The sequence below is a fragment of the Phacochoerus africanus genome, chromosome 11 (genome assembly GCF_016906955.1).
Source record: "Phacochoerus africanus isolate WHEZ1 chromosome 11, ROS_Pafr_v1, whole genome shotgun sequence".
NCBI lineage: Eukaryota > Metazoa > Chordata > Mammalia > Artiodactyla > Suidae > Phacochoerus > Phacochoerus africanus.
In genome coordinates, this window is record NC_062554.1 from 7,187,744 (window position 1) to 7,214,491 (window position 26,748).

The 26,748-nt window shown below is 57.9% G+C and overlaps 1 protein-coding gene across 2 annotated transcripts in view; it reads left to right on the plus strand.

Moving 5' to 3' along the window:
* Positions 1-26,748, plus strand: part of ARHGEF17 (Rho guanine nucleotide exchange factor 17) — a 59,275-nt gene that overhangs the window by 24,727 nt on the left and 7,800 nt on the right. For both annotated transcript variants that reach the window (XM_047754039.1, XM_047754038.1), the window contains exons 2-11: positions 11,702-11,779; positions 20,337-20,519; positions 22,565-22,681; positions 22,813-22,905; positions 23,067-23,243; positions 23,596-23,646; positions 23,885-23,994; positions 24,100-24,185; positions 25,613-25,731; positions 26,055-26,268. In XM_047754039.1, the coding sequence (XP_047609995.1) occupies positions 11,702-11,779; positions 20,337-20,519; positions 22,565-22,681; positions 22,813-22,905; positions 23,067-23,243; positions 23,596-23,646; positions 23,885-23,994; positions 24,100-24,185; positions 25,613-25,731; positions 26,055-26,268 (1,228 nt within the window). The remainder of the gene's footprint in view (positions 1-11,701; positions 11,780-20,336; positions 20,520-22,564; positions 22,682-22,812; positions 22,906-23,066; positions 23,244-23,595; positions 23,647-23,884; positions 23,995-24,099; positions 24,186-25,612; positions 25,732-26,054; positions 26,269-26,748) is intronic.

Below are 26,748 nucleotides of genomic sequence, written 5' to 3' on the forward strand. Positions count from 1 at the left end.
TGCTTTTATGGACAATGTAGAGGTGAGAGTGGGGCAGGGGGGACGCAGAGACGTCTTTGCTATTTTCATCTATTTCCAGCCATCCAGGGAGGAGAAGACAGCCCATCACCACCTCGGGCAGGGTGCTCTGGCTGAGTCCTCACTGATGTGCTCTGTGACCCCGGTGACGTCCCTCAGCCTCTCTGCTACGCCCATCACTTGGCGCCAGATCCCAGCTTTGCTACATCCAACTTCAAAACCTCAGGGGAGGGAGTTCCCATCGTGGCGCAGTGGTTAACGAATCCGACTGGGAACCATGAGGTTGAGGGTTCGATCCCTGCCCTTGCTCAGTGGGTTGAGGATCTGGCGTTGCCGTGAGCTGTGGTGTAGGTTGTAGACGCGGCTTGAATCCCGCGTTGCTGTGGCTCTGGCGTAGGCTGGCAGCTACAGCTCCGATTCGGCCCCTAGCCTGGGAACCTCCATATGCTGCGGGAGCGGCCAAAGAAATGGCAGAAAGACAAATAAAATAAAATAAAAATAAAACCTCAGACGAGTTGCTTCACTTCCTGAGCTGGTGTCCTCACCTGTAAAACGGCGCTAATAGTGACACATAACTCAGGGCTCTGTGAGGACTGGGCGAGAGAATACCTAAGCCGCAGCACTGCACCGGACGTGAGCTAGCAGCAAAGTCAGTCTCCCCGAGGGTAAAGGGAATGCAGGTCATTGCCTCGGGTGGGAAGTGGCCAGCCCCGTGGAGCGGCCCGGAGCTGGGCCTGAGCCCCAGCACAGGGCGTGAGAGCTGTCCCCATCCTCCTTTGAGCCCTCGGAGGGGGCTGCTGCAAAGGCGGTGGGATTTCCTGTGCTGCAGAGCCCGGGGTCGCAGATGGAGCCTCTGGGCCTGTGCGGAGAACTTCCTCCTGCTTCTTTCCTCCCATCAGGACGTTCAGGACCCTGGGTTCCTATGCCAGCGCTGCCACTGACTGGCTGCATGGCCATGGCTTTGTCAGCCCTCTGGGCCTGCTTCCTCTGCTAGCGGGCTCTCCCTTGGAGTCTTTTGTGCAGGTGCAGTCAGCTAGTAGCTGGGCTGGAATCATCTCGAAGGCTACAAATCTGGCAGTTGGTGCTGGCCTTGGCGTAGGACCTCACCTGGGCTGTCAGCTGGAGCACCCTCCACATGGCTTCTGCATGTGGCCTCAGCTTGTTTATGACGTAGTGCTGAGCCCCCCCCTTTTTCTGAATTTTTGAATTACACTTGGTGTACAGTGTTCTGTCGGATTCTGCTGCACAGCAAAGTGTGAGCAGCTATAATACACACACACATTCTTTTTCTCACATTATCCTCCACCATGTTCCATCACAGGTGACGAGATAGAGTTCCCTGTGCTGTACAGCAGGATCTCGTTGCTGATCCACTCCAGACGCAATAGTTTGCGTCTACTAACCCCAAACTCCCAGTGCCTCCCTCTCCCTCTCCATCCCCCTTGGCAACCACAAGTCTGTTCTCCATAACCATGAGTTTGTTCCTTTTCTGTAGACAGGCTCACTTGTGCCATGTATTAGATTCCAGATATAAGTGATAGATATTTTCCTTGTGACTTACTTAATATGAGAGTCTCTATTTCCATCCACATTGCTGCAAATGGCTTTTTTTTTTTTTTTTGCTTTTTATGGCTGCACATGTGGCATGTGGAAGTTCCCAAACTAGGAGTCCCATTGGAGCTGCAGCTGCCGGCCACACCCATGCCAGATCCAAGCCATGTCTGTGACCTACACCGCAGCTCATGGCAAAGCCAGATCCTTAAACCACAGAGTGGGGCCGGGATTGAATCTGCATCCTCATGGATACTAGTCAGGTTTCTTACCACTGAGCTACAACAGGAACTCCTATTTTGTTCTTTTTTTTTTTTTTTTTTAGAGCCGTGTGTGTGGCATATGGAGGTTCTTGGGCTGGGGTCAAATTGGAGCTGTAGCTGCCAGCCTACACCACAGTTCATGGCAATTATGGATCCTTAACCCACTGAGTGAGGCCAGGAATCAAACTCACAACCTCATGGTTACTAGTAGGGATCATTTCTGCTGTGCCACAATGAGAACTCCTGTTTTGTTCTTTTTTATGGCTGAGTAGTATTCCATTTGTATGTAGGAACCACATCTTCATTCATTCATCTGTCCATGGACATTTAGGTTGTTTCCATGTCTTGACTATTGTGAATAGCGCTGCAATGAACATATGCTGAGCTTTAAGAACAAGTGACCTGGAGTTCTCTTGTGGCACAGTGGGTTAAGGATCTGGTGTTGTCACTGCAGAACTTGGGTCACTGCTTTGACATGGGTTCAGTCCCTGGCCTGGGAACTTTCATGTGCCATAAGCACAGCCACCAACAACCAAAAAAAAGACTGAGTGACCCAAGAGAGCAAGGCGGAGGTACCTGGCATGTGTGTGGCCTAGCTTGGGTTGTCCCTGTCCTTTCTGCTGTCCTCCCTTGGTCGAGGCAGTCACAAAGATCCACTCGGTTTCAAGGAGAGAGGACATGGAGCTCGTTACTCTGTAGGAGGAGTGTTAATATCACACTGTAAGAAGAGCACGTGGCGCGGGACATACCGTGGTGGCCTCTCCGAGGCGCCGTCCGCCACCGCTACCGGGGCTCACGAGGACGGAATGGGCGTTGACGTGGCACACTTAGCCCGGGCCTGGCGCGTGGTGAATGCTCAGTGCAGCTGTTTCTGTTTATGGTTGAAGTGGCCCCTGCGCTTTCCTCCTCTGCCCCAGAACCTTTGGACCATCGCACACTGAGGGCCTCTGCGTTCGCATGGCCATGGAAGACCACTGGCTGGCACACAGACGCGTGGGTGAGTCCACAAATTGGGACACACGTTGTGTCTTATAGTCCCACCTTCACGTGCACATGGTCCGACCTAAGCGGGACAGTGGCCCTGTGGCAGGAAGGACCTGAGGCTTCTTAGGCCCTTCATCTCCCCATTCGCAAAGCACATTCCCCAGAATCCTGGGGCCCACCCAGAGCATCCAGTCCTTGCAGGTGCCTAAGGCCTGGGGACTCTGGGCAGCCTCGAGAGGTCCCTCCTCCCAGAAGGCAGTGTCTAGAAGGGACAAGCCATGACTTGGGGAGGCACCGGGAAGGGATGCATGGCAGGACGAAGAGGGCAGGGGTCCCAGATGAGAACAGATGGAGAGACTGAGGCCCCAAGAGGGGAAGTGTCTTGCTCAAGGTCACATCCCCTGATGCGCTGGAGCCAGGATTTGAGCCCAGGCTGTCGGGCTCGAGTCTGCCCTCTTAACCCCTGTACCCAGAAATCCCTCTTCTGCAACTTTTGTTTCATTGATGAGCCTGAGGCCCCGAGTCAGACAGCAGCCCTCAGCGAAATGGACGGCCCGTTAGTTGGGAACATCCAGTGCTGACTCCGTCCTGCGGGGTCAGGAACGCAGACAGGCCATCTGGGCCGTCTGCCAGGGCCCCGTTCCCAGGGAAGAGGATCTGCCGCCACCCCAGCGTTGCCTGTGGACAGCATTCTGTTTTCCGCCAGATCTGTCCTGGGTTGGGAGAATCTGTTCCTGTCACTGTCTCGGTACCGATGAGGCCGGAGAAAGGCAGTCTGGGCAGCCCGGGCAGCGGACGGGAGCTGGATGGGGACTCTGCCCAGGGAGGTGGCACGTTAAGGGTCTGGGCCCTGGAGGCAGCCGCCTGGGCTCCATCTTTAGCAATTAAGTGACCTCTCTGAGCCTCAGTTTCCTTCTTTGTAAAATGGGGGAGCAGCAGTAACGAGCCCTTGATGGAGGGCTGCTGTGGGGATTAAAGGAGCCGGTGGTGGGGTGGTGGCGCCTGGAAAGTGTCGTAATAGCATTGGTCATGGCGAGGATTCTATGATGATGGAGTTCTCAGTATCCCGGTTTGAACAGCTCTGGGGCCCAGACACTCCTCTGGCGAATATTTATACAGAACATGTGAAAGGCTGGAGACCCCTCCCCATCCTGCAGGAGCCTGGTGAGACCCGCTGCCCCTGAACCTGTATTGTACTGGGCATTTCTTAATCCATTCCTGTCTTCCCATATAGACTGGTGCCCAGCAGGGCACGGATCTCTTCTCACCTTTAAGCCCCCAGCATGGTGCTTGGTGCCTGGAAGGACTCAGTTAATTCTGTTAAACTAATCAACAAATGAATAAAATAAAAACTCAGTGAACTTCTCCCGCGTTGGACCACGTGTGTGTATCCATTCCTGTGTTCATTTATCATCGATTCATCATTCTGTTCTTCCTTTTCTTTATTCATCCATCATCAATCCATGTTTATATTTATTCAGCCATCTCTCATTATCCATCCATACGCATGTTCTCATCACTGGTCCCCCGGTTGGTCCAGCACAAGTGGCCCCAAGTGGGCAAGCGGTCTTGCAGGAGGTCTTGGGGCTCAGAGTGGGAGTCCAGAGGCAGGCAAGCAAGTCGTTGGGCTTCCCTCCGAGATGGGGAAGTTGTCAGCAGACTGGGTGGGAGGCAGGAGGGTTGGGTGCTTCCTAGGGCTGGTGGGGGGCCCAGCCCACCTCCTGGAGTGGGGTGGTGGCCTTGTGGGGCAGAGCCCTTTCCCCTCCCTGCCCCCACCTTCCCCTGACTGAGGAGGGGGAGGGGGGCTGTTGGTGAAAAGAGCAGTGTATGGGGTGTATGGGGTTTGGTGTAGGGAGAGGGGTGCTAGATATGCCTTTACCGACTAGCGTATACACTGTAAAAGCTATTCTGAGTCACAGCCAGTCCAAACAGCTGCAGATACCCAAAAGGAAACGAGAAATCAACGCCTGAAACTCAGAGGAGTGGTAGAACCAGACCTGCCCCCGGGTGTCACCAGCCCCCACCCCTGCTGGCCCTTCCCTGAGGGGCTCTGCTCTCTGTGCTGTTCTGGGGGTGATACCTGGACCCCCTGATGCAGCAGCTTTGCTCTCCTGTTCCTTCCCTCAGCTTCATTTCTCTACCCCACCAGACCCTCTTGTTGCCACAGCAACGCACTTGGATCTAATTAGCAATCCTTAATGGAGCAGCAGCAGCAAGCAGTGCCCTTGGCACCAAGCCTTGCCTCCTTCTCCAGGGCAGGGGCCTCTGGTGAACTTTGCCTTCTGGGGACCCACCTGCCTCTGGATCTCTAGACCCCAGGACTTGTTCAAACCCTTCCTCCTCCAGGAAGCCTGCCCTCAATATCCCCCATTCCTCCAGACAGAGATGAATCCCTCTGCTGAGCCTTGAGTGAGCTCCTGGGGGCCAGCCGGAATGGATTTGTCTCTGCAGGGCCTGGTCCTTCTGGAGCCAGTGAGGGAATGAGTGTGCTTCCCTAACAAGCCCAAGCTGTGCTCTGTCTCCCAACCACTTAGAAGAAATACGGTCCAGGTGGTACAGCTGGAGAGCGGGTGGGGGGGTGGTTCTGAGAGGAAGCCGCCTGTGGGCTAAGTAGCTACAGTGATCCTGCAGTGGGCTGAGGGTGAGGCTTTCAGACGACCAGCCGTGTGCTGGTGTGACATTATCCTGGGGACCTAGCTGTTTGGACTGAACCACGGAGTATGTCCATCCTCCTTGCTCAGCTCCTCACTCAGTCAGCTGGTCTGGCTCTTCCAAACCTCCCCCCAATACGATGGGCCCAAGAGGAGGAGGAAGAGGAGCGAGCTCTCCCGCCCCTCCAAACCCACTTTCATCCCACTGGTTAGTTAAGAGGGACTCATTAGATTCCTTGGTCCAAACCAGAGGCAGAAGAGGGCTCGGGGCCCTTCTGGAGGACCTTCACTTCCGCCTCTTGGGGCAGAAGGGGTTGGGCGAGGACTGCTGCCTGGAGGGTGTGGCCAGGCAGGCTCGAAGCCTCGAAGGCTCTGTGCTGCGCGCGCACAAATGGGCCCAGCAATCTGTGCCGGGTCCAGGGCTCAGATCCGGAGGGTAGCCCGTGGGGGGCAGTCTGAGAGTGAGCCCTTCCAGCGCGTCCCCAGGAGGTGCACAGGGATCGCACTTGGAGAGCGACCGCTGTAGAGCGACCAGGAAGGCAGTTCGTTCAGAGTGCACGCTCTTGCCTCCGTTCACGCTGTCATTCAGCAAAGCGGCTCGAGTTACTCTGGTCCAGGCTCTCGCGAGACCCGGGGAGACAAATGAGTTCACGCGTAGCTCTCTTCACCCATCAGTATCGGGCTCCGCCCCATTGCAGCCCCATCAATATCGGGCTCCGTCCTAATGCAGCCTTCTGTTTGCTCTGGGAGCTTCTGCTAGGGGCAGGTCACACCGGTTTTCTCCTGTTACTCTTGGAATTCTCTGGGCCTGTTCTCATTCTTGGCTACTTGAGGATTGTCTGTTGGGGAGTTTAAAGTTTTAGTGTTGGATATTTTGGGACGCTCTGACGATGCCACTGCCGGCTGGGGGTGTGGTGTGTGGACTCACCTTGGTTGAGGACTGAACCGGGGGATGGGGGGCAGTGGGGCCAAACAGAACAGAAAGCTGCCAGGGTCAGCAGGGAAGGTTGATCCTGTGCCATGGGAGTGCCAGGGAAAGTCAGGGAAGGTTCGTGAACAGCTGCCTGCATGGGCTGGTTTGCCTCTTGGTGGTGACTGCTTGGTGTGGGGAGAAGGAATTACGGTTCATTAGCCTGCATCCATGTGCACAGTGCTGTGGCTTACAAGAGGGACCTACAGCCTCCTGGGAGGAAATAAGCATCAATCGAGCAATTGCGCAGATGTATAAGTACAAACTCTGATACCTGGTGAAGAAAAATGGAGACTTTGACAGCAGATAGCGGGTGCACCTGACCTAAGCTCGGGGTCACGGAGGGCTTCCCTGAGGTGATATTTGCACCAAGATGAGTCTTAAAAGGAAAAGCACCTGTAGGAGAGGGGCGGGTGAGCCCAGGCCCCAGAGCAGTAGAGAGCCCGGTCTGTGTCTAGGAATCAGAGCAGAAGTGGGGGGAGGGGGAGTCAGGCTAGGTGGGGAGGGGAAGGTGAGACCCGCTGGGGTGGTGGGGTCAGGAGGTCGCCACTGCGCTGTCCGCTGTCCAGAAACCCAGGGGAAAGCAGGATGGGGGAGGGAGTCGTTTGGGGGCTAGTGGGTCTGGGAGCCCTCAGACAGCGGAGCATTCGTTCCCTAGTCAGTGGCAAGGAGCATCAGAGCGCCCGGGGTTGGGGGGGTGGAAGCTCACCCCAACCCCCTGCTGATAGTGAGTCTGGAATAGTTTGGGGCACCACCTGGAATGTGAGGAGCAGGTCCTGAGGACCGTGCTTGAAGACATCCTGGAGCCCCACCTGGTTGTAGTGTGGGGGCAGGGCTGTAAATACCTGAGCCCCTCCCCATGAGGGGCGTGGGGTGGGGTTGGAGAGGGATAGGACTGGACCCCTCTTGGACTGTCTCAAGCACAGGGCGCAGGTCAGCTGTGTGGGGTGAGGGATGGCTTAGGGTGGGCCCTTGCCCCGGTAGCCCCCCTCCCTTGGGCCCAGTTCCCCAGCCCTGAACAGGACAGCATCAGCTTCCAGAGCCATGTGTGTGGGCACAGCCCTAAATTTGCGTGCCTATTTGTGCCTGCATACAGCTGTGTGAACACAGAAGCACGTGTCACTGCGTGCAGCATGGGGGGCGGGTTGCAACCTGTGTCAGGGTCAGGTCTGTGTTGGGACTCCGTCGTTGTGTGTGCCCTTGGCTCTGGCCCACGCGTGAATGCTGCTCGGGGAGGGAGGGCTGCTATCCAGGTACGTGGCCTGTTCTGTACAGGTATGTGCGTGCCCCTGCGGGTGCCTCCGTGCGTCCAGGTGTGGCCAGAAAGTGCCTGTCGCTGGGTGGACTCGCCTTTGTCCACGAACGTGTGCGGACTCAGAGGGCGATGCGCCCCCAGCGGACGTCGCTGCCTGAGGGAGCGCTGGGCGCGAGGTCGGCGCCCTTTGCGTGTTGGGGGTGATGGGGCCGCGCGATGGGGCGGGGGACTCCCTCCCCTCCCCTCCCCTCCCCTCCCCTCCCCTCCCCGCGGCGGCGGCGGCGGCGCACTCGCTCCGCGGAGGAGGCCACAGCGCCGCCGCCCGCCCGGCCGCCGCCATCAGATCGGCGCTGGAACTGACACCGCGACTGCGATCGCCGCCGCGGCCGGGCTGAACCCCCGTTGGGAGCGACGGTGGGAGGGAGGGAGGGAGCCCGCCGCCCCCCGCCGCCCCGGCGCCCCCGTCCTGGCGGCAGGCCGGCCGCATGCTGCAGATGGTGAAGACCCTGGCCCAGTTCACCATCGCGCTGGAAGACATGCGCGATCTGGGCCCGGCCGCCGCCTCCGGGGAGCCCGCCGGGGGGAGCAGCGGCGCTGATGCTGAGGAGCCCGGGGAGGCCCAGGTACGGGGAGGGCTAGGGCCAGCGAGGGACCCGGGCCAGGGCTTTGAACTCGGGCACTGGGAGAGGCACGGGCAGCTGCTGGCGCCCAGGGCTGGAAACTCAGGTCAGGCGCACCAGCCTCCTGGCCGTGGGACTTGGGGCTCAGTGACCAGCGATGGGGGCAGGGAGGTTGAAGGTGTGTGAGGAGCCCTGGCAGGGGTGGCTGGCTGACAGGGCAGTTGAGGCTGGTGCCACCAGGATGCAAGCTTGGGTTGGCAGGAGGGCTGGCAAGCTCAGCTGGGGTGGCAGGCCTGCACCCTGAGACCTAGCTTTGGTGAATCCTAGTGGCACTAAGCATGTGACCTGGGTCAGGTGGAGGCAGAGGCTGTCACCAGGGGTATCCTGGGTCCATAGGCTCAGGAAGAGGAGGGTTTTCAGCCTCCCTCGCGGTGCCCAGATGAATTTTGTGCGGGGGGGTCAGGGGTAGCCAGTTTTCCTCACCCCTCACCAGCCTCTCCCTACCCCTGGACCAGCAGGCCTTGGAAGTATCATGCTGGGGGGGCAGGGGTGCTGTCCCCATTCCCCCGTGGGGGAGGGGAGGCTTCCCCAGGCCGCCTCCTGGCCTTTGTGTGTCTCTCTGGGTCTGGGCTCCCGCGGGGGCTGTGCTTTTTGTCCTCCTCCCTGTGTCGTATTGTGTGTCTCCCTCTCCTGCCTCGAGTCTCGGCACCGAGGGCCCTGGTCCCCAGCTGGGTGACTTGGTTGCATTCTTTCCTCTTGGCGGGGTGACTGGCCTTTATGGCTTCTCTCTGCATACATGTGTCTCTGTCTTCATGCTGTGTATGTAGGAGTCTCAGGCTTTGGGTCACCATGTCCCAGTTATGCTGGCAGGAGAGCTCCCCTGCTTCCTGCTGCCTGCCCTCCCCCTCAGGGCCCTTGCGGGTAAGGCTCTGGAGATGGGGCTCCTGAGGCTGAGAGGCTGCGGGGGAGGCTGGGCCTACAGGGCTGTCCCGCCCAGAGCAGGTGGGCCTGCCGATCTGCCTGACAGCTGCAGCCCCTGCCCCCACGTACACTCACAGCCGTGTCTGGGCACGTGCAGAAGGGCGCTTGCTACAGTGACAGGGAGCTGGCCTTGTTTTCCAAACCTCTACCTGACAGCTGAGTGACATCCCTCTGTACTTTCAGGCAGGGAGGTGGCGGGGAAAGGTCGCTGTCGCAGCATCAGCCTCCCTGTGTGAGTTGCCCACAGCTCTGCCTCCCTCAGGAGCCTCAATGCCTGCCGGGCCTGGCAGGGTTGGGCTGGGGACGTGGGTGGGGGAGGGTGGCCGTGCCATCCGGGGCTGAGGCTGGTCCTGCTGTCGGGGAGCTCCCCGTGCAGCAGGCAACAGACATAGATAAACAGCCTCATGGAGTCGGGCTGGGGGGGACTTGCAGACCGAGCGTGCTGCGGGAGAGCCGCGCTGGCGCGTAGTGCTGGAGGGGAGGCCTTATTCGTCCATTTCATAGAGGAGAATGTGGAGCCCAGGTGTTAGGGGGCCACCTGCTCACACAGCTGGTAAGGGCCAGGCCGGGAACCCCATGGCCCATGGCTGGCTGGTCATTCGGCTTGAGAACCCCGGGTTCTGGGGCCCAAAGACTCAGCGTGAGGTGGCTGAACTCTGGTCCTTGCTTTGCCAGTCACTGGCTCTGTGAGCTTGGGCAAGTTAGGTCCCTTCTCTGACTTCCTCGCCTGCCAAGTGGAGACGGCCAGCCTAGTCCTAGAGCTGCGAGTGTGCGGCTGAAGTGAGGCTGTACCTCTGAAGTGTGGCGGTGTCTCTGGGGGAGACACCTGTGCCCTTCCTTGGAGGGCCTGATGCTCTCCCACCTCTCCGTCCTCGGGTGGGCCTTGCTGGCGCTGCCTCCTAGTGGAAGCTGCCCTGGTTTTAAAGGCCTCCGAAGAACTGAAGGTAGATGGTCTGGCTGTCGCTGGGGCCTCTGAGCCAGGGTCCAGCGCTTTCTCACTCATCAGAGCCAGGGCCGCTGGGGGTGGGGCAAGCCGGCCTCCTCTCCTTTCCACCCCTGAGTCCCTGGCATAGGAGCCCATTTTGCTAAGTTTGCCTCATCATGGTACAGGCTTGGGAACAGCCCTGACCTCTGAGTCCCTGGGTTGGAAGGAGTGGGACCTGAGGGCGAGCAGTGACTGGACCAGGCAGCCTGGACGGGTCTGGGACTGAGGCCCACTCAACAGACATAGACCCCGGGCACAGCAGTGACCAGGGCAGCTTCACTAGTTGAGTCCCTGCAGAGGGGTTCCCAGGGGTGGGGGACTAGAGGGTTGCCACAGACATGGACACCCCCCTGGCATTGCTGCATGCAAAGAGTGTCCTAGGGACCAACAGGCCTCAATGGCTGGAGCTGAGGCCAATCGAGGCCTGGGAGGGAGAGTGGAGGGGAGAGTGAGCCCCGAGATGCTCAGGACCGTCTGCTTAGGACCACTCCGGGGACTTAGAGGGGACCTGGAGTGGAGTCCTTGCCATGGAAGGGAAGCCGGCAGAGCTGTGCCATCTGGGAAGGCTTCCTGGAGGAGGAGTGGGCCTGAGGCATAGGAACTTACCCCCTGCAGGGGCCAGTAGGTGAGCTGAGTCGGGGGGAGTGCAGCCCAGAGAAGGCATCCCCAGGCTGGCTTCCAGCAAAGCCTCCTCACAGGATCGGGGCTGTCCCGTCAGGGAAATGCATCTTATCCCAGCGGGGTGGGTGCAGGGTCTGGGCACCCCTTAGAGGCTCCGTAACGCAGGTGTCACCTCCCCAGAATGGAGGCTTCAGTGCCTGGGTCTCCTTTCCTCTGTCCTCAAAATCTACCTTCGTGTGGTCAGAGGGTAAAAGAATGCACAGTGCTTAGAGTGGGGCCTGGTGTGGAGTGCGGCTCAGGGAAACTCCTCTACTGGGTAGACTGAACCCTGTCCCCTGCCTGGCTGTGTGACAGTCAGCACTGACTTGACCTCTCTGGGCCACCTTTTCTTCATCTGTAGCAGGAGGTGACAGTTTTGATTCTCAGGGAGGGTATAAAGCCCAAAGCGGGGTCTGACCACACAGCGCTGAGGCTGCTGGGATTTTCAAAGTTGGCAGCTGGAGCGGGGGGGTCGCCTGGAGGCATTGTCCTTCACACATGGGGGAGATGATTGATTCTTGAGTCCTTTTCTGGAGCCCAAGAGGGGAGCCAAGAAGGAAACAGGAGATCTCCGAATCTGCCAGCAGCGTGGGCGTGGGGCTGGGGGCGCAGGGCCCAGGGGCACAGTCTGGGGAGGCGGGATTGCAGGGGAGGCTCTACCTGCAGGGAGAGCACGTGAGCGCAGGCCGGGCCGAGAGGCGTCCAGGGCGCTTCGGGAGGACGGGAGAGGACCAGGCTCACCCCCTGCTCTCTGCCTCTCCAGGACATGCGGAAGCACGTGACCATGACCCTGCTGGACACGGAGCAGTCGTACGTGGAGTCCCTGCGCACGCTGATGCAGGTGAGGCTCGAGGCTGGCCCGGGCCCGAGAGCAGCCGTCCTGCGTTTAGGTGGCTGTCAGACACGTGGGAACAAACCCGTTTGTGGACCGGGGCCCGAGGCCGGGAGGAGCGACCCTGGGACCCAACCCCTCCCCCGCCTTGGAGAGAGCATACAGGGCCTTAATGAGGCTGGACCAGGGCACCCAGGGCTGTGCTCCCTCCTCGTTCCATCTTGCCACTCCTCCTGGCAGCCGGGGTCTGAGCTTAGATCTGCGAACCACTTCTGGTGTCCCCCCACCTCCATTTGAATCACTAACTGAAAAAATATTAGTCCAGTGGAAGTAAATGTTGGCACCTGCTGTGTGCCAGGCCCTGGTCCAGGTGCAGGAGGCAGGGCTGAGTGAGGGATAAGCCCCTGCCCCGGAAGCAGACGGTGCTGATGGGGACGGAGCCGAGTGTGTGGGCTCTTAAGGCATCGGGGGCCCCCGCCAGGCGAGGGAGCGGGGAGTTTTCCCTGGAGGGGGTGCCGGCTTCCTCCTGCCTCGTCTGCTCAGTGGCAGGAACTGCGTGTAGTCTTGAGTAAGGAGAGGCCTGGCACTTGCAGGGGTCCGTGTGGCCAGCAGAGCTCAAGGGGTCTGTCCTGCGGTGACGCTGCGGGAGCCAGCGGAGCTCTCAGGGCGAGGGCCCTCCATACCGGGAGGAGGGTTTGCAGGGCCCTGGAGACTGTCGAGAGGTTTTGCGTGTGTAGCCTGACTCGTGCTTTACAAAGTCTGTCTGATGGCCCGGAGTGGGCATAGCAGACGAGGAGGCCTGGGCCGCTGAGGTCAAGCCGCCAGGAGGGGAGGCCACAGCCAGGGCGGACATGGTAACTGGTTGGCTGTGCGGGGCAAGACGGGGAGCCTGGGCTACCGCCTGGCCTCCTGGCCTGGGTGACCGAGGCGTGGAGGGGCCCGCCTGGAAGAGGTGGGCTGAGAGGTGGGTTCAGGTTCAGATGTGTGGGTCTGGGGAAGCCCAGGATCTGAGAAGCACATGCAGGGCTGGGGCCCAGGGTAGAGTATGGGTCGGAGCTGGAGTGTGGCCTGACGGTCACAGTCAAGGACAAGTTTGCTCAAGCCGCTGGGCAGAACGAGAGCAAACGGCAGAAGGGAGAGCCCTGGACACAGCCAGAGTATTCATTCATTCACCCCTTGAGTCTGCTCCCAGCACCTCCTGCGTGCCAGGCAGTCCTCTGCGGGCTTCAGTAGGGAGCATGGGTGACCTGTCTCCTGGAGCTTACCGTCTGTGACAGACTGGCAGTAACCTGAAACATCGTGCCTGAGGACACGTGGTGGCGCCAAAGTGCACAAAGAGTATGAACTGAAAACAGAATATTGTTCAGCTTTTAAAAAGGGAGGAAACGGAGTTCCCGTCGTGGCCCAGTGGTTAACACATCTGACTAGGAACCATGAGGTTGCGGGTTCGATCCCAGGCTTTGCTCAGTGGGTTAAGGATCCGGCATTGCCATGAGCTGCGGTGTAGCTTGCAGACGTGGCTTGGATCCCGCGTTGCTGTGGCCCTGGCGTAGGCTGGCAGTTACAGCTCCAATTCGACCCCTAGCCTGGGAAGCTCCATATGCCGCGGGAGCGGCCCAAGAAATGGCAAAAAGACAAAAAAAAAAAAAAAAGGAAGGAAATTCTAGAGTTCCCTTGTGACTCTGTGACTCTGGCCTAAGGATCTGGCATTGTCAGTGCAGTGGCTTGGGTTGCTGCTGTGGTGAGGGTTCCACCCCTGGCCCAGGAACTTCCACATGCTGCAGGTGCAGCCCCCCAAAAAAGTCTGTTAAAAAAAGAAATTGGAGTTCCCTTTGTGGCACAGTGGAAATGAATCCAACTGGTATGCATGAGGATGCAGGTTCGATCCCTGGCCTCGCTCGTGGGTTAAGGATCTGGCGTTGCTATGAACTGTGGTGTAGGTCACAGACATGGCTCAGATCCCGTGTCACCTTGGCTGTGGCATAGGCAGCAGCTGTAGTTCCAATTCAACCCCTAGCCTGGGAACCTCCGTATGCTGCAAGTGCAGCCCTAAAAAGACTAAAAAAAAAAAAAAAAAAAAAAAATTAAGGAGTTCTCATTGTGGCTGAGGAGGTTAAGGATCTGACATTGTCTCTCTGAGGACGAGGGTTCCATCCCTGGCCTCGCTCAGTAGGTTAAAGATCCGGTGTTGCTACAAGCTCTGGTGTAGGTCACAAATGAGGCTTGGATCAGGTGTTGCTGTGGTTGTGGAGTAGGATGCAGATGCAGCTCTGATTAAACCCCTAGCCCGGCAACTTCCATGTGCCACAGGTGTGTCTGTAAAAAGAAAAGCAATTTTTGGAGTTCCCGTTGTGGCTCAGTGGTTCACGAATCTGACTAGGAACCATGAGGTTGCAGGTTCTATCCCTGGCCTTGCTCAGTGGGTTGAGGATCTGGCATTGCCAGCTGTGGTGTAGATCGAAGACGCGGCTGGGATCCCACATTGCTGTGGCTCTGGTGTAGGCCAGCAGCTGTAGCTCCGATTAGACCCTTAGCCTGGGAATCTCCATATGCCACGGTGTGGCCCTAGAAAAGTCAAAAAAAAAATTTTAATAAAATTTTTTTTTAAAAAACGAGGGCAATTCTGACACATGCTTTAATACAACATAGATGAACTTTGAAGATGTGCTGAGTGAGCTCAGCCGGTCACAAAAGGCCAGGTACTGAATGATCCTACCTCTGTGGGGTGGCTGGAACAGCGAAATTCATAAAGACAGAACATTGACTAGGGTTGCCAGTGGCTGGGGAAGGGGCAAGTGGGAAGTTATTGAGTTTTGTTTTGTTTTTGTTTTTTTTCTTTTTTCTTTTTAGGGCTGTACCCTCGACATATGGAAGTTCCCAGGCTAGGGGTTGAATCAGAGCTGCAGAGCTATAGCTGCCAGCCTACACCACAGCCACAGCAACGCAGGATCCGAGCTGTGTCTGTGACCTACACCACAGCTCATGGCAATGCCAGATCCTTAACCCACCGAGTGAGGCCAGGGGTCGAACCTGCGTCCTCATGGATCCTAGTCGGATTTGTTAACCACTGAGCCACGTCAGGAGCTCCCGGGAAGTTATTGTTTGATAGGTACAGAGTTTCAGTTGGGGAAGATGGAAAAAAGTTCTGGAGATAAATGTGGTGGTTCTGGAACAGTAGGAATGTACTCAATGTGGGTGTACTCAGCTGTCCACTTAAAAGTGATTAGAAACAGAAGAAAGGCTGGGGAGAAATGTAATTGTAATGTATACATGTAAGGATAACCTGACCCCCTTGCTGTACAGTGGGAAAAAAATAATAATAAATAATTTAAAAAAAAAAGTGATTAGAGAGGAGTTCCCCGTGGTGCAGCAGATTAAGGATCCAGCATTGTCGCTGCAGTGACTCAGGTTGCTGCTGTGGCACGGGTTCAGTGCTTGGCCCAGGAACTTCCGTATGCCACAGGCACAACAGCAAATATAAATAAATAAATAACTAGGAGGGCAAATTTTATGCTACATGTGTTTCACCACAAAAAAAGATGCATTGCTTTTTTGGGGTTCCTGCTGTGGCACAGTAGGTTAAGGATCCAGCATTGTCTCTGTGGTAGCCTGGGTTCAATCTCTGGCCTGGCACAGCAGGTTAAGGATCCGATGTTGCTGCAGCCGTGGCATATGTCATAGCTGCAGCTCAGATTTGACCCCTGGCCCAGGAACTTCTGTATGCCACAAAAACAAAATATACTGTTTTTATGCATTTTTTAAAGTGCAGAGAGCACTCCCTGGTGGCTTAGAGGGTTAAGGATCCAGCATTATCACTGCTGTGGCTCTAGTTACTGTTGTGGCATGGGTTCCGTCTCTGGCCTGGTAACTTCCACTTGCCATGGGCACAGCCAAGAAAAAAAAAAAATGCATAGAGAAATGAGAACATGGACCGGGGGCCTGCCCTGGTGTTGGGGCCAAGGTGTTGAGTATTTAGCCGACCTGAAGGATTAGGAGTTAAGCAGGGAAAGCGCCTCTGGGGGAGGTGTTCCAGCAGAGGGTACAACAGCTGGGAGATTGCAGGAAACCCAGAACACTAGGGGATGTGGGGAAGTGGCCAGTGTGGCTGCTGGGCAAGGAGCTGGCCTTGCCTGGGAGCACCAAGGAGTCACAGGAGGGTCACAACCAGAATTCCATCTTTTCTTATGGTTTTTATTTTTTTTTTATTATAGTTGATTTACAGTGTTCTGTCAATCTATGGTCCAGCAAAGTGACCCAGTCATATATATATATCCTTTTTTTCCCGTTATCCTCTTTCATGCTCCATCATAGGTGACTAGATATAGTTCCCTGTGCTGTACAGCAGGATCTCATTGGTGATCCACTCCAAAAGCCATCGTTTGCATGTATTAACCCCAAATTCCCAATCCATCCCCCTACCTCCCTCTCGGCAACCACAAGTCTGTTCTCCATGTCCGTGAGTTTCTTTTCTGCGGAAAGGTTCATTTGTGCCATGTGTTAGATTCCAGATGTGAGTGGTATCATATGGTATTTGGCTTTCTCTTTCTCACTTCCCTTAGTATGAGGGTCTCTAGTTCCATCCATGTTGCTGCCAGAATTCCATCTTTAAGAGGTACCCCTGGCTGCCAGATGGTAGATGTGCAGGGGTCGGGGTGGAGGGGGGTCCTTTGTCACCCCCTAGGTGGGCCTCAGAGGCGCGGGAGTCAGACAGTCCAGGGTTTGCGTCGCTTGCCTCCCATCTGGGCGATGCTGTAGCATAATCACCTGGCTTCTCCTAGCCTCCGTGTTTTTGTCTGCAGAATGTAGCTCCCCATGGCCCTCCGTCGGTGCAGAGATTGAAAGGTGACGAGGCCGCCCGTGCCTTGTGCACAGGCGGGAGGCAGGCAGGGCGGCCGTGCGTCTCTACCCCTGACTCCCCGCGGGTGCGGGGCTGCGCGCATGGAGGCTCGCGGGCCTGCGGGTGGAGGAGCCAAGGGAGGATGGCGCTGGGGACGCCAGACTGAGCGTGTCGGAGGCGGAGGGGTGGAGGTGGGCAGCTCGGTGTCAGCCGAACCCGAGGACTGCCACCCAGGGCCGCCCAGGTGTGTTGGAAGGACTGAGGTCCAGCCCGGGGGTCAGGCGAGCAGGTCTGGAGCCAGGCAGCCGGCGTTCAGACGTGGCAGGAGCTCTCGACCAGCTGCATGACCGGGATCGAGGGATGGGTCCGGTCTCTGCCTCCGTCTCGGCGTCTGTAGAGCGAGAGTAATGGTAGCGCCTGTCTCAGGAGCAGGTTGTGAGATGCGCGTGTCATTTAGCACACCGCCTGGTGGTTCTGTGCGCGTGCGTGTGAGTGTGTGTGTGTGTGTGTGTAAAATCACCTGTACTCCTCACATCAACCTCGTGAGGCAGTTGTTACGATGCTCTTCTTCATCTGAGCAAATGAAGGCTCCGAGAGGTGAAGAAACCTGCCCCGGGTTATCCGTCTGCTAAGCGGCATCCCGGCTGTTCGGGTTGCTATAGTAAAAAGTCCAGAGACGGGGTGGCTTATTTTTTATAGCACTGGAGGCTGAGAGGGCCGAGATTCAGTGCCGGTGAGCACTGGCTTCCGCTTCATAGACAGCTGTCCTTTCACCGAGTCCTCCTTGGTGGCAAGGCTGAGGGACCTCTCTGGGACCCCTTTATAAGGGCGCAAGTCCGACCAGTTCACAGGGGCTCCACCCTCATGACCTGCTCACCTCCCAAGACCCCACCTCTAAGTACCACCGCGTTGAGGATTAGGTCTCCACATGGGACTTTGGGGCTGGGACACATTCAGACCACACAGGTGGTAATAATAAGAGCTGGCATTTATTGAGCGCTTAATGTGTGCACTGTATATAATTCACTTCCTATAAACCTCATAACTTGCATTTTACAGATGATGAACCTTGAGCACAGAGAGGTAAAGCAACTTGTTCAGGTTTGCAGAGCGGGGAGGTGCCGTGGCCTGGGCTGAATCCTTGCTGGTCTCGGCCCAGGGAGCTCCCTGAGCACAGGTGGGGTTCAGACGGGGGTTGGACGCTGCAGCCCTGGGGTTCCCTCGCAGGGACCACTGCCAGCCAGATTGAGGGGTATTGTTCCTGCAAGCCAGCAGTTTCAAATGAAGGAAGAAGAGGGTCCCCAGGTCCTAAGGCTACACCCATTCCTCAGTGTCACCCTCACCCTTGAGTCTCTCCTCAGCCCCCCATTCCCAGCTGACAAGCCCCAGTTCCCTGACCAGCTCCCCTGTCATTTTCCCCACAGCACTTAGCGTCTCACGGACTATGTTATAATTTTGCTATTTACGGCACTTATTTTCTCCCTTCTTCCACTAAATTGTCAACTGTGCAAGCAGAGGGACCTTTGTCTGCCCACTAACAGGACACAACCCGACACAGCCGGACACAGCCCGAGCTTAGGAGCAGCACACATAGTAGCTGATCAGCGAGTGTCAGTGAGAGAATGCAGGCGCTGGCTTCTAGCAGGTTCTGTATCCGGTTCTCAGTTGCCATTTATTCTTTCCTCCCGCTGTGCACCTGCTTCTGTGTGAGACCCAGAAGGGAGTGGCTTAGCCCCTGCTCTTGCTCCGGGCCCTGGCACAGAGTGGGTACTGGCCCAGGCGGGCCCAGGAGCTGTGAGAGGGAGGCTGCCTGTCTCCTCACTGTCACTGGCCCTCATCTTTTCAGAATCCCCAACGAGGCGAGAACATTCTGTTGAGCTTTACTTTCTCAAGCTTGTTTTAACACAAACTAGATTTTTTTTAATGTCTGGTGTAAGTAGTATTGCAACACTGCGCATACTTTTTCAGTCTGGTTTCTTTGGCTTGTAGTTACAGTGTAGGCCAGTAGAGGGCGGCATCTCTTTGCAACAGCAGCCTCTGAGCAGGACGATTCATGCGCAGGAAACACCCTTGAATACAAATTTGAGGTGAAAAAGAGGAGTTTTAGGAGTTCTCTTGTGGCACAGCGGACTAAGGATCCGGTGGTGTCACTGCAGCAGCTCTGGTCACTGCTGTGGCACAGGTTTGATCCCTGGCCCAGGAACTTCCACATGCTGCAGGTGCGGTCATACGTGAATGAATGAATAAGTAAACAGAAATGCTGAATCACTATTTTAAAAAGAAAAGAAAAATAGGAGTTCTAGTCACTAATTGACCAGAAGATCTAAAAACTGTGAAAACAGTGTCAGAGAGTGTCAGTAAGCCTTCGAGTAACTTCCCTGTGGCCTCCCACTCCCACCCCCGCCCCCCTCCCCTCATGTCGTTTTCCTCACAGCAGTTACTGCCTTTTAAGTCACCCCGGGATTTCCACATGGAATCGATCCTAAGGCGCGTTCTTCACTTTTACCATCTCTGAAATCCAGGTTTATCCTATAATGGATGGCCTATAATCACTTAATTGGCAGCAAGGTTTCTGTTTTTGTTTTTTTAAACAAGTAAAGTAGGAGTTCTCTTGTGGCTCAGTGGGTTAAGGATCCGGCGTTGTCACTTCAGTGGCTCAGGTCACTCCTGTGCCGTGGGTTCCCTCCCTGGCCCAGGAATTTCCACATGCTGCAGGTGCAATCAAAAAGAAAAAATGAGGAGTTCCCCTTGTGGCTGAGCAGAAACAAACCTGACTAGGATCCTTGAGGACGCAGGTTCTTTCCCTGGCCTTGCTCAGTGGGTTAAGGATCTGGCGTTGCCGTGAGCTGTGGTGAAGGTCACAGATGCAGCTCGGATCTGGCGTTGCTGTGGCCGTGGTGTAGGCCGTTGGCGACAGCTCCGATTAGACTTCTAGCCTGGGAACCTCCATGTGCCCCAGGTGTGGCCCTAAAAAGACAACAAAGAGGAAAAAAAAATAAAAGTAATGATGAGTGTTAGATCGGATGAAATGTGTTTTTGGTTGGTTGGTTGTTTTTTGTCTTTTTAGGGCCCTACCCAGAGCATATGGAGGTTCCCAGGCTAGGGATCGAATCAGAGCTGTAGCCGCCGGCCTACACCACAGCCACAGCAACGCAGGATCCAAGCCACGTCTGTGACCTACACCACAGCTCACGGCAACGCCAGATCCTTAACTCACTCAGCGAGGCCAGGGATCAAACCTATGTCCTCATGGTTACTAGTCGGGTTTGTTAACCGCTGAGCCACGACGGGAACTCCTGTGTGGTTGATTTTTATTTCTTTTATTTTGGTGTGTTTCATCTGACTAGATCATGAGCTCTGTCAGGGCAGGGAATTTGGGTCGTTCCAATTCACTGGCTCTCTCCTAGTTCTTAGAACAGTGCTTGGCACATAGTTAGTGCTCAGTAAAATGTTTGCTGTGCAGGGTCTCCCAGGAGCCTGGCCTTCTTGCTCTCCTCACTCCCAGCTCTGTTCACCCAGGCGGTCAGCAGATCCTGCCTGAGACCCTCGGCCCGCCTTGGGCCAGGCCCTGCTCTGTGAGGGGAGGGGCATTGTCCTCCCGTCTCCCTCCCAGAGCCTTGCATCTAACAAGGGAGATTGCGGAGGCAGGGCCACCGAGCTGCAGGCCATGTGACTTGGGTGCGCCTGTGCCGGGGGTTGGGACCTGCACTGACCCCACGGGTCCTCCAGGGCTACATGCAGCCACTGAAGCAGCCAGAGAACTCTTTGCTATGTGACCCGTCGCTGGTGGATGAGATTTTCAACCAGATCCCGGAGCTCCTGGAGCACCACGAGCAGTTCCTGGAGCAGGTGCGGCACTGCGTGCAGACCTGGCATGCCCAGCAGAAGGTGGGGGACCTGCTTGTCCAGTCGGTGAGTGGCCCTGCTCTCCATACCACAGCCCCCGCAACTCGAGTTCCCCTGGGAGAGCCCAGATGCTGCCAAGGAGCCCTCCTCCCCTCTGGAGACCGACTCTGATCCCTGATCCAGCCCAGAACTTGACCAGACCCTGGCACTGACCCCAGCCCCTGGATTGACCTGAACCTGGATGCCCAGCCCCAACCAGGCACTGACCTGATCTTGAACCCAACCCCAGCTGCTGGCACTGCCCTGACCCTCCCGAGTCCCAACCCTGAGCTGGCACTGACTGTGACCCGTGACCTCAAACAGATGCTGGTACTGGCCTCAAACCCCGCCTTAACTCGACCCTAAGCAATTGCCCTGATCCTGACCCTGGACTTGGCCTTGTTGACACTGATCTAGTCTTGACCAGCTCTTTTCTACATCAGGCATTTTAATCATAATGGCCATTTGACAGGTATTATGTGAAAAGCATTCTCAACACATTATGCATAAATCGACAACTCTAAGGGAGAAGGTACAGTTGTGCCCAAGTTTAAAGTGGATGACTCGGCCGCGTAGAGAGCAGGTGACCCAATGAAAGTCATAGTTAGGAATGGCCGGGGGAGGGTTCGGCCCCAGGAATCCCGGCTCCTCCAGGGCCCATGCGCCACCCTGCCCGCTGTCCCTTCCCCCAGGCGAGGCCCTCGCCTTTTTAAGGTCCCACAATAGTGACGGGGACATTAGGAAAGGTACTGGCTTCAAAATTCAGAAAGAACTGCAACCACAAAAGTAATGAATGTCCAACTAAACGTCCGTAAACATAACAGAGTATTTTCTTTAGGGGTTACATTTAGTACCCACTGATACCAGCTTAACTGCGTTTTTAAAATTTCATTTGCATTTTGCTATTTTTCCAGAGTTCCCAAAAAAAGCATGATGATGAGCAATAAATCTTCGCGAAACACAAACTCAGGGCTTACTCAGACCCAAATAATTTGAAGGATAAAATTGTAAAACTCCTTCCAAAAATTTTACTAGCCAAAACAAAACAAAAAAATCCCTTATCTGTTTTGCAGGGATGTGGGTGTGCCTGCATGTGGTTGGAATGCTGGGGGTGGGCTTTGGGCCTAAGGAGGTCTTGGAAGGTCCCTGGTGACCTGGACACCCATGTGACGAGAACCTCGATCTTGCGTGCTGGCTCCTCCATCCATCGCCACCCTCGGTGTCACTCGGCGCACCCCTCTGCCCAGACCTTGATGCTGACCAGGCTCAGGTGTAGAGGCCCTGGTCCCCATGGAGGGGTTGGCATAGGCGCCCTGTCCCCAGGTTGGGGCAGGGGGAACGCTGGGCACTTAGAACCTGGAAACGTGGGCATGGAGGCCCAGAAGGGGCCAGAAACACCACCACGGGTCACCTAGCCCATCCGGGGTAGCTGAGGAAGGAGTGGGCCGTCCCAGCTCCCAGCCAGGGCATCTGATTGAGAACGTCCACGTAGCCAGCCAGCAGCCAGCCAGCCTGTGCCGGCCCTGAGCCAGGCTCTGCTGGGCAGCCTGGGAGCATCTGTCTCCTTGGAGAGGGAAGCCTTGTCTTGGAAGGTCAGGGGAGGCCAGAGGCTGGGCGGAGTTCCAGGTAGAGCCCCCGTCAGGGCAGGGAGAGCTTCCTGGAGGCGATGGAACTGGAGCTCAGCCTTAGGGTGCGTGAGATTTGGATGGAGGAAGGGAGTTACGCTGGCAGAGGCCAAGCAGTGGGAACAAGTCCGTGTCACTCAAGACACTGAGGAGGGGAGAGCCTCTTGGACTCGGTGGGGCTGGAAATGCCTGGGCGGAAGGGCGAGAACCCATTCTGCACACACACACGCGCGGATAAGATACACGTGCGCTTGTACACACAGCTAACACACAGTCACACACGTGACGTGTACACACCCCACAGGTGCATATGCCGGGTCCCTTAGGTACCACCTCGCCTCCGGATGGAGGGCATAGATGCTGGCTCGTGAGTCAGAGGGAACCGAGTCGGGGTGAGGTGGGGCAGGGGGCACTTCAAGGGTCCCCAGCCTGCCTCTTCACGCACAGTTCTCCAAGGACGTCCTGGTCAGCATCTACTCTGCCTACATCGATAACTTTCTCAACGCAAAGGACGCCGTGCGTGTGGCTAAGGAGGCGAGGCCGGCCTTTCTCAAGTTCCTGGAGGTACCGGGGCCAGGCAGGGGGAGGAGGCCGCCCTCGCCGCGGGCCAGCCGCGGGGACCTGCCCCTGGACGTTGTCTTCTTTGCATGTTGCTCCTCACACGGGGGCCTGCCCGCCCTCTTTTGGGGTTTCAGCAAAGCATGCGGGAGAACAAGGAGAAGCAGGCGCTGTCCGACCTCATGATCAAGCCGGTGCAGCGGATCCCACGCTATGAGCTTCTGGTGAAGGTGGGCAAGGCTTGGAGGCATGCGGGGGGCGCGGGGGGGGGGCTCTGAGGGCCCCACCTGGGGGAGCCTGGCGGGAGGGTCCCCCGGGTCAGGTGGGGAAAGCTCTGGAGTTTCCGCAGCCCGTGAGGGGCCCCCGGGGTCTGACCCCACTCCCACCCCAGGACCTCCTAAAGCACACGCCCGAGGACCACCCGGACCATCCCCTCCTGCTGGACGCACAGCGGAACATCAAGCAGGTGGCCGAACGCATCAACAAGGGCGTGCGGAGCGCCGAGGAGGCCGAGCGGCACGCCCGCGTGCTGCAGGAGATCGAGACCCACATCGAGGGCATGGAGGACGTGAGTCCCGCGCCGCCCTGCCGCGCCTGTCCGCGCGCACGCCCGGGGTCCCCCGCAGCCGTGGCCACGTGCCCAGTGTGTTCGTGCCTGTCCGCGTCCTCATCTGTGTCCTCTTCCAAGTCTCTTGCTGGCCACGGATCCCGTGGCCCGATGACGTAGCATCGTCATCTGTGTCCTCTGCTCTGTCTCTTGCTGGCCACGGATCCCGTGGCCCAGTGATGTCGCACAGAGAGGGTAGCTGAGAAGTTGCCTCCCCTGGCCTGGCCCACGGAGGGGGCCGAGGGGTCCCTGGGGTCCGGGGCGGGATGGGACTCATAAAGAGCGCTCAGAACACCGCATCTCCTGCTCACAGCTCCAGGCCCCTCTGCGGCGGTTCCTGAGGCAGGAGATGGTCACCGAAGTGGTAAGCAGTGTCCCGGGCCTGCCCTCCTGTCCCCGCCTCACGGCTTCATTTGCACGCGTGCTCGCGGCTGCCGCCCATGGGCCTGCTGCTCCTCCGCCCCAGCAGGAGCCCTGGCTCAGGTCCCAACTGTCTCTGCCTCTGGCACGTGGGGCAGTGCCCAGCCTCTCCCTGGGCCTGGCTGTCCCCCGGGGAACGGTGGGCAGGAGGGCGGGCCTCAGTCTTGTGTCGGGCCCCGCAGAAGGCCGTCGGGGGCAAGAAGGACCGGTCCCTCTTCCTGTTCACGGACCTCATCGTCTGCACCACCCTGAAGCGGAAGTCGGGCTCCCTGAGGCGCAGCTCCATGAGCCTGTGAGTGGCCCGGGTACGGCTGGGGGCCCCGGGCAGCGGGAGCAGTTGTCTTTCCCGGGGTCCACTGCCCCGCCCTGGCCAGAGCACCTGCATGGCTCCCCCCAGGTACACGGCTGCCAGCGTCATTGACACGGCCAGCAAGTACAAGCTGCTCTGGAAGCTGCCGCTGGAAGATGCGGACATCATCAAAGGTGGGGTTGGCTCGGGCTCGCCAGGGGCCCTGGGTGTTCGGGGGTCTTCCTCTGAGAAGCCCGCCTGGAGGGTTTGCACTGTGGCACGGCTGGCTGGCTGGCTGTCCGCCTGCTTTTCTGCTTCCGGGCCTCACTTTCTCACCCTGTACCAAGGGGCTGGCAAGCGGGATCCAGGGTGCGCCCAAGGGCCAGTCCAGGGCCCGTCTGCTAGGCTGGCGCTGGCCTGAGGCGGGGTGGCGCCCACTTGGTGTCAGCCACTGGGTCGCTGCACGAACACACCAAGTGCCTCCCGTTAGCTGACGGCGCCCCGTCCTGGGCCCGCAGTTCTGCGTGGGGGAAACAGGCTCACGTCAGTCCGGGCGCTAGGCTGCTTGGAAGGACCCTTGTGTTGGGGTTGAAACAGTCAGCTGAGGTGGCTTCGAAGAGCCGCTCCTCCTGCCATGTGAGCGCGTGTCCCCCCACCTGTGCGTGGCCTCTGCTCACTGCTCTCAGCTCTCTCTGCGCCCTCCGAACTCCTGTGATCCTTCGTGGCCTTTCTCCCTCAGCTCTCGGCTCCAGCTGCTCCAGAAGGCCCAGATCCCCTTCCTGGGTGGGGTGGTTGTTTTGGGGTGCTGATGGGGTGCTGAGGGGCACCTCAGTCCTTGAGCTCACCTGAGGTGGCCACTAGGGTGAGGGAGGGGCTTGCTCAGCCACCACATGAACCAGGCCTGCCCCACGTGGGCCCCGTGTAGGAATACAAGCTGGTAATTGTGTTGCTCATGATGGGCAGCTCTCCGCACCCAGTCCAGTCAGCTGCTGGCAGCATGAGGCAGGGCCGTAGGGAGGAAAATGTGGCTGCCCGGGTTGGGGGTTGTGGGGGAGTTTCCGTCAGAAGGAGCAGGAAGGACCCTCAGCCCTGGCTTGTCTGGTGCCCCCACTGCTATCTGCTATCCAGGTGGTGTGGGTGCTGGGCCAGCCTGGGGCCAGCTGCTGGGCAGTGGTCAGGTCCGGGATGGGGCCAGAGAGCTGGGCCATCGGCTCTCTGCTCCCTCCTGGGTGGCGGTTTGAGCCCCTGGCTTAGCACGTTTGCCTGCCCGAGGCTCTGCCTGGCTGCCCCCACCCCCCACCCCCCGTGGGAAGCCACATGGCTTGCAGAGCCTCTGCTCTGTGCTTCTTGAGGCTCTTCTGGGGCGTTGGCCAAGGGACCGACACTGGGCCAGGTGGCCGTGAACCAGGCCCAGTGCCCTGCTCTCGGGCCTGGGGCTCCTCTCCAAGCTGCCCCTTAACTTCGGGGCTGATGTCAACCTCGGGCCTTGAGGTTGACGAGCTCTCGGTTTGTCGGGCTGCTCCCCGCGCCCAGCTGCCAGTTGCGCTGGGGGAGGAGCGTCTGTCTGAGCCTGACCGTGCCTGTCTCCGGGTCTGCCATGGCCTTTGTCTGTCCGCGCTAGGGGCATCCCAAGCCGCCAATCGGGAGAGCATCCAGAAGGCCATCAGCCGCCTAGACGAGGACCTGACCACCGTGGGCCAGATGAGCAAGCTCTCTGACAGCCTGGGCTTCCCCCACCAGGTCCGTGCCCTCCGCCGGGCTTCCCCGACTCTGTCCGAGGGACAGATGACAGCCTTGTCGTTTGCCTAAGCGGGAGGATGTGCCTGTCAGTTATCTGAGGGGGACAGTGCCGCCTCCCCCCGTCTGAAGGGAGCAGTGTGTCCGGGCGGCCCTGGCTGGGGGCGGGGAGAGGGCCCCTCATGTCTGCGGGGGATCCAGGCTACCTCCTGGCCTAAGCGGGGAAACAGTCCCCTGTTTCCTGTCTGAGGGAAGCGGGGGCTCCCGGGGCAGGAGCAGGCTGTGGGGAGATGCCAGGCTCTGAGGCCAGGCCCTCACCCCTGCAGAGCCTGGACGATGCCCTGCGGGACCTCTCAGCCGCCATGCACCGCGACCTGTCGGAGAAGCAGGCGCTGTGCTACGCCCTTTCCTTCCCGCCGACCAAGCTGGAGCTGTGTGCCACTCGGCCTGAGGGCACCGACTCTTTCATCTTCGAGTTCCCGCACCCTGATGCCCGTCTTGGTTTCGAGCAGGCCTTTGATGAGGCCAAGAGGAAACTGGGTAAGTCAGGACCCGGGCTGGTGCCCCCCTCCCGGAACCTCCAGGCAGCGGGCAGCACCCTGCCCTGTCTGTGACATCAGGAGCCAGCAATCTGGGACTGCCATGTCCTGTGTTCCGGTCCCCGCTGGTGGGAGAGTGGACTGAGACTTCTGCAGAGAAATGCAGAAGTTGCTCAGGCCCTCCTTGGCAAGGATTCTGTGGACAGGGTCAGCTTAGGGCAGGCGCCTGTTGTGGGAATGGATGGTGGGGACTACCACCTCTCTACCCACTGAAAACACACACACACACCACACACACACACACACACACACACACACACACACACACACACACCAGAAACATGACTAGAGTCCACACACACACCACACACACACACACACACACACACACACACACACACACACACACACACACACACACACACACACACACCAGAAACATGACTAGAGTCCATGAGGATGTGGGTTCCATCCCTGGTCC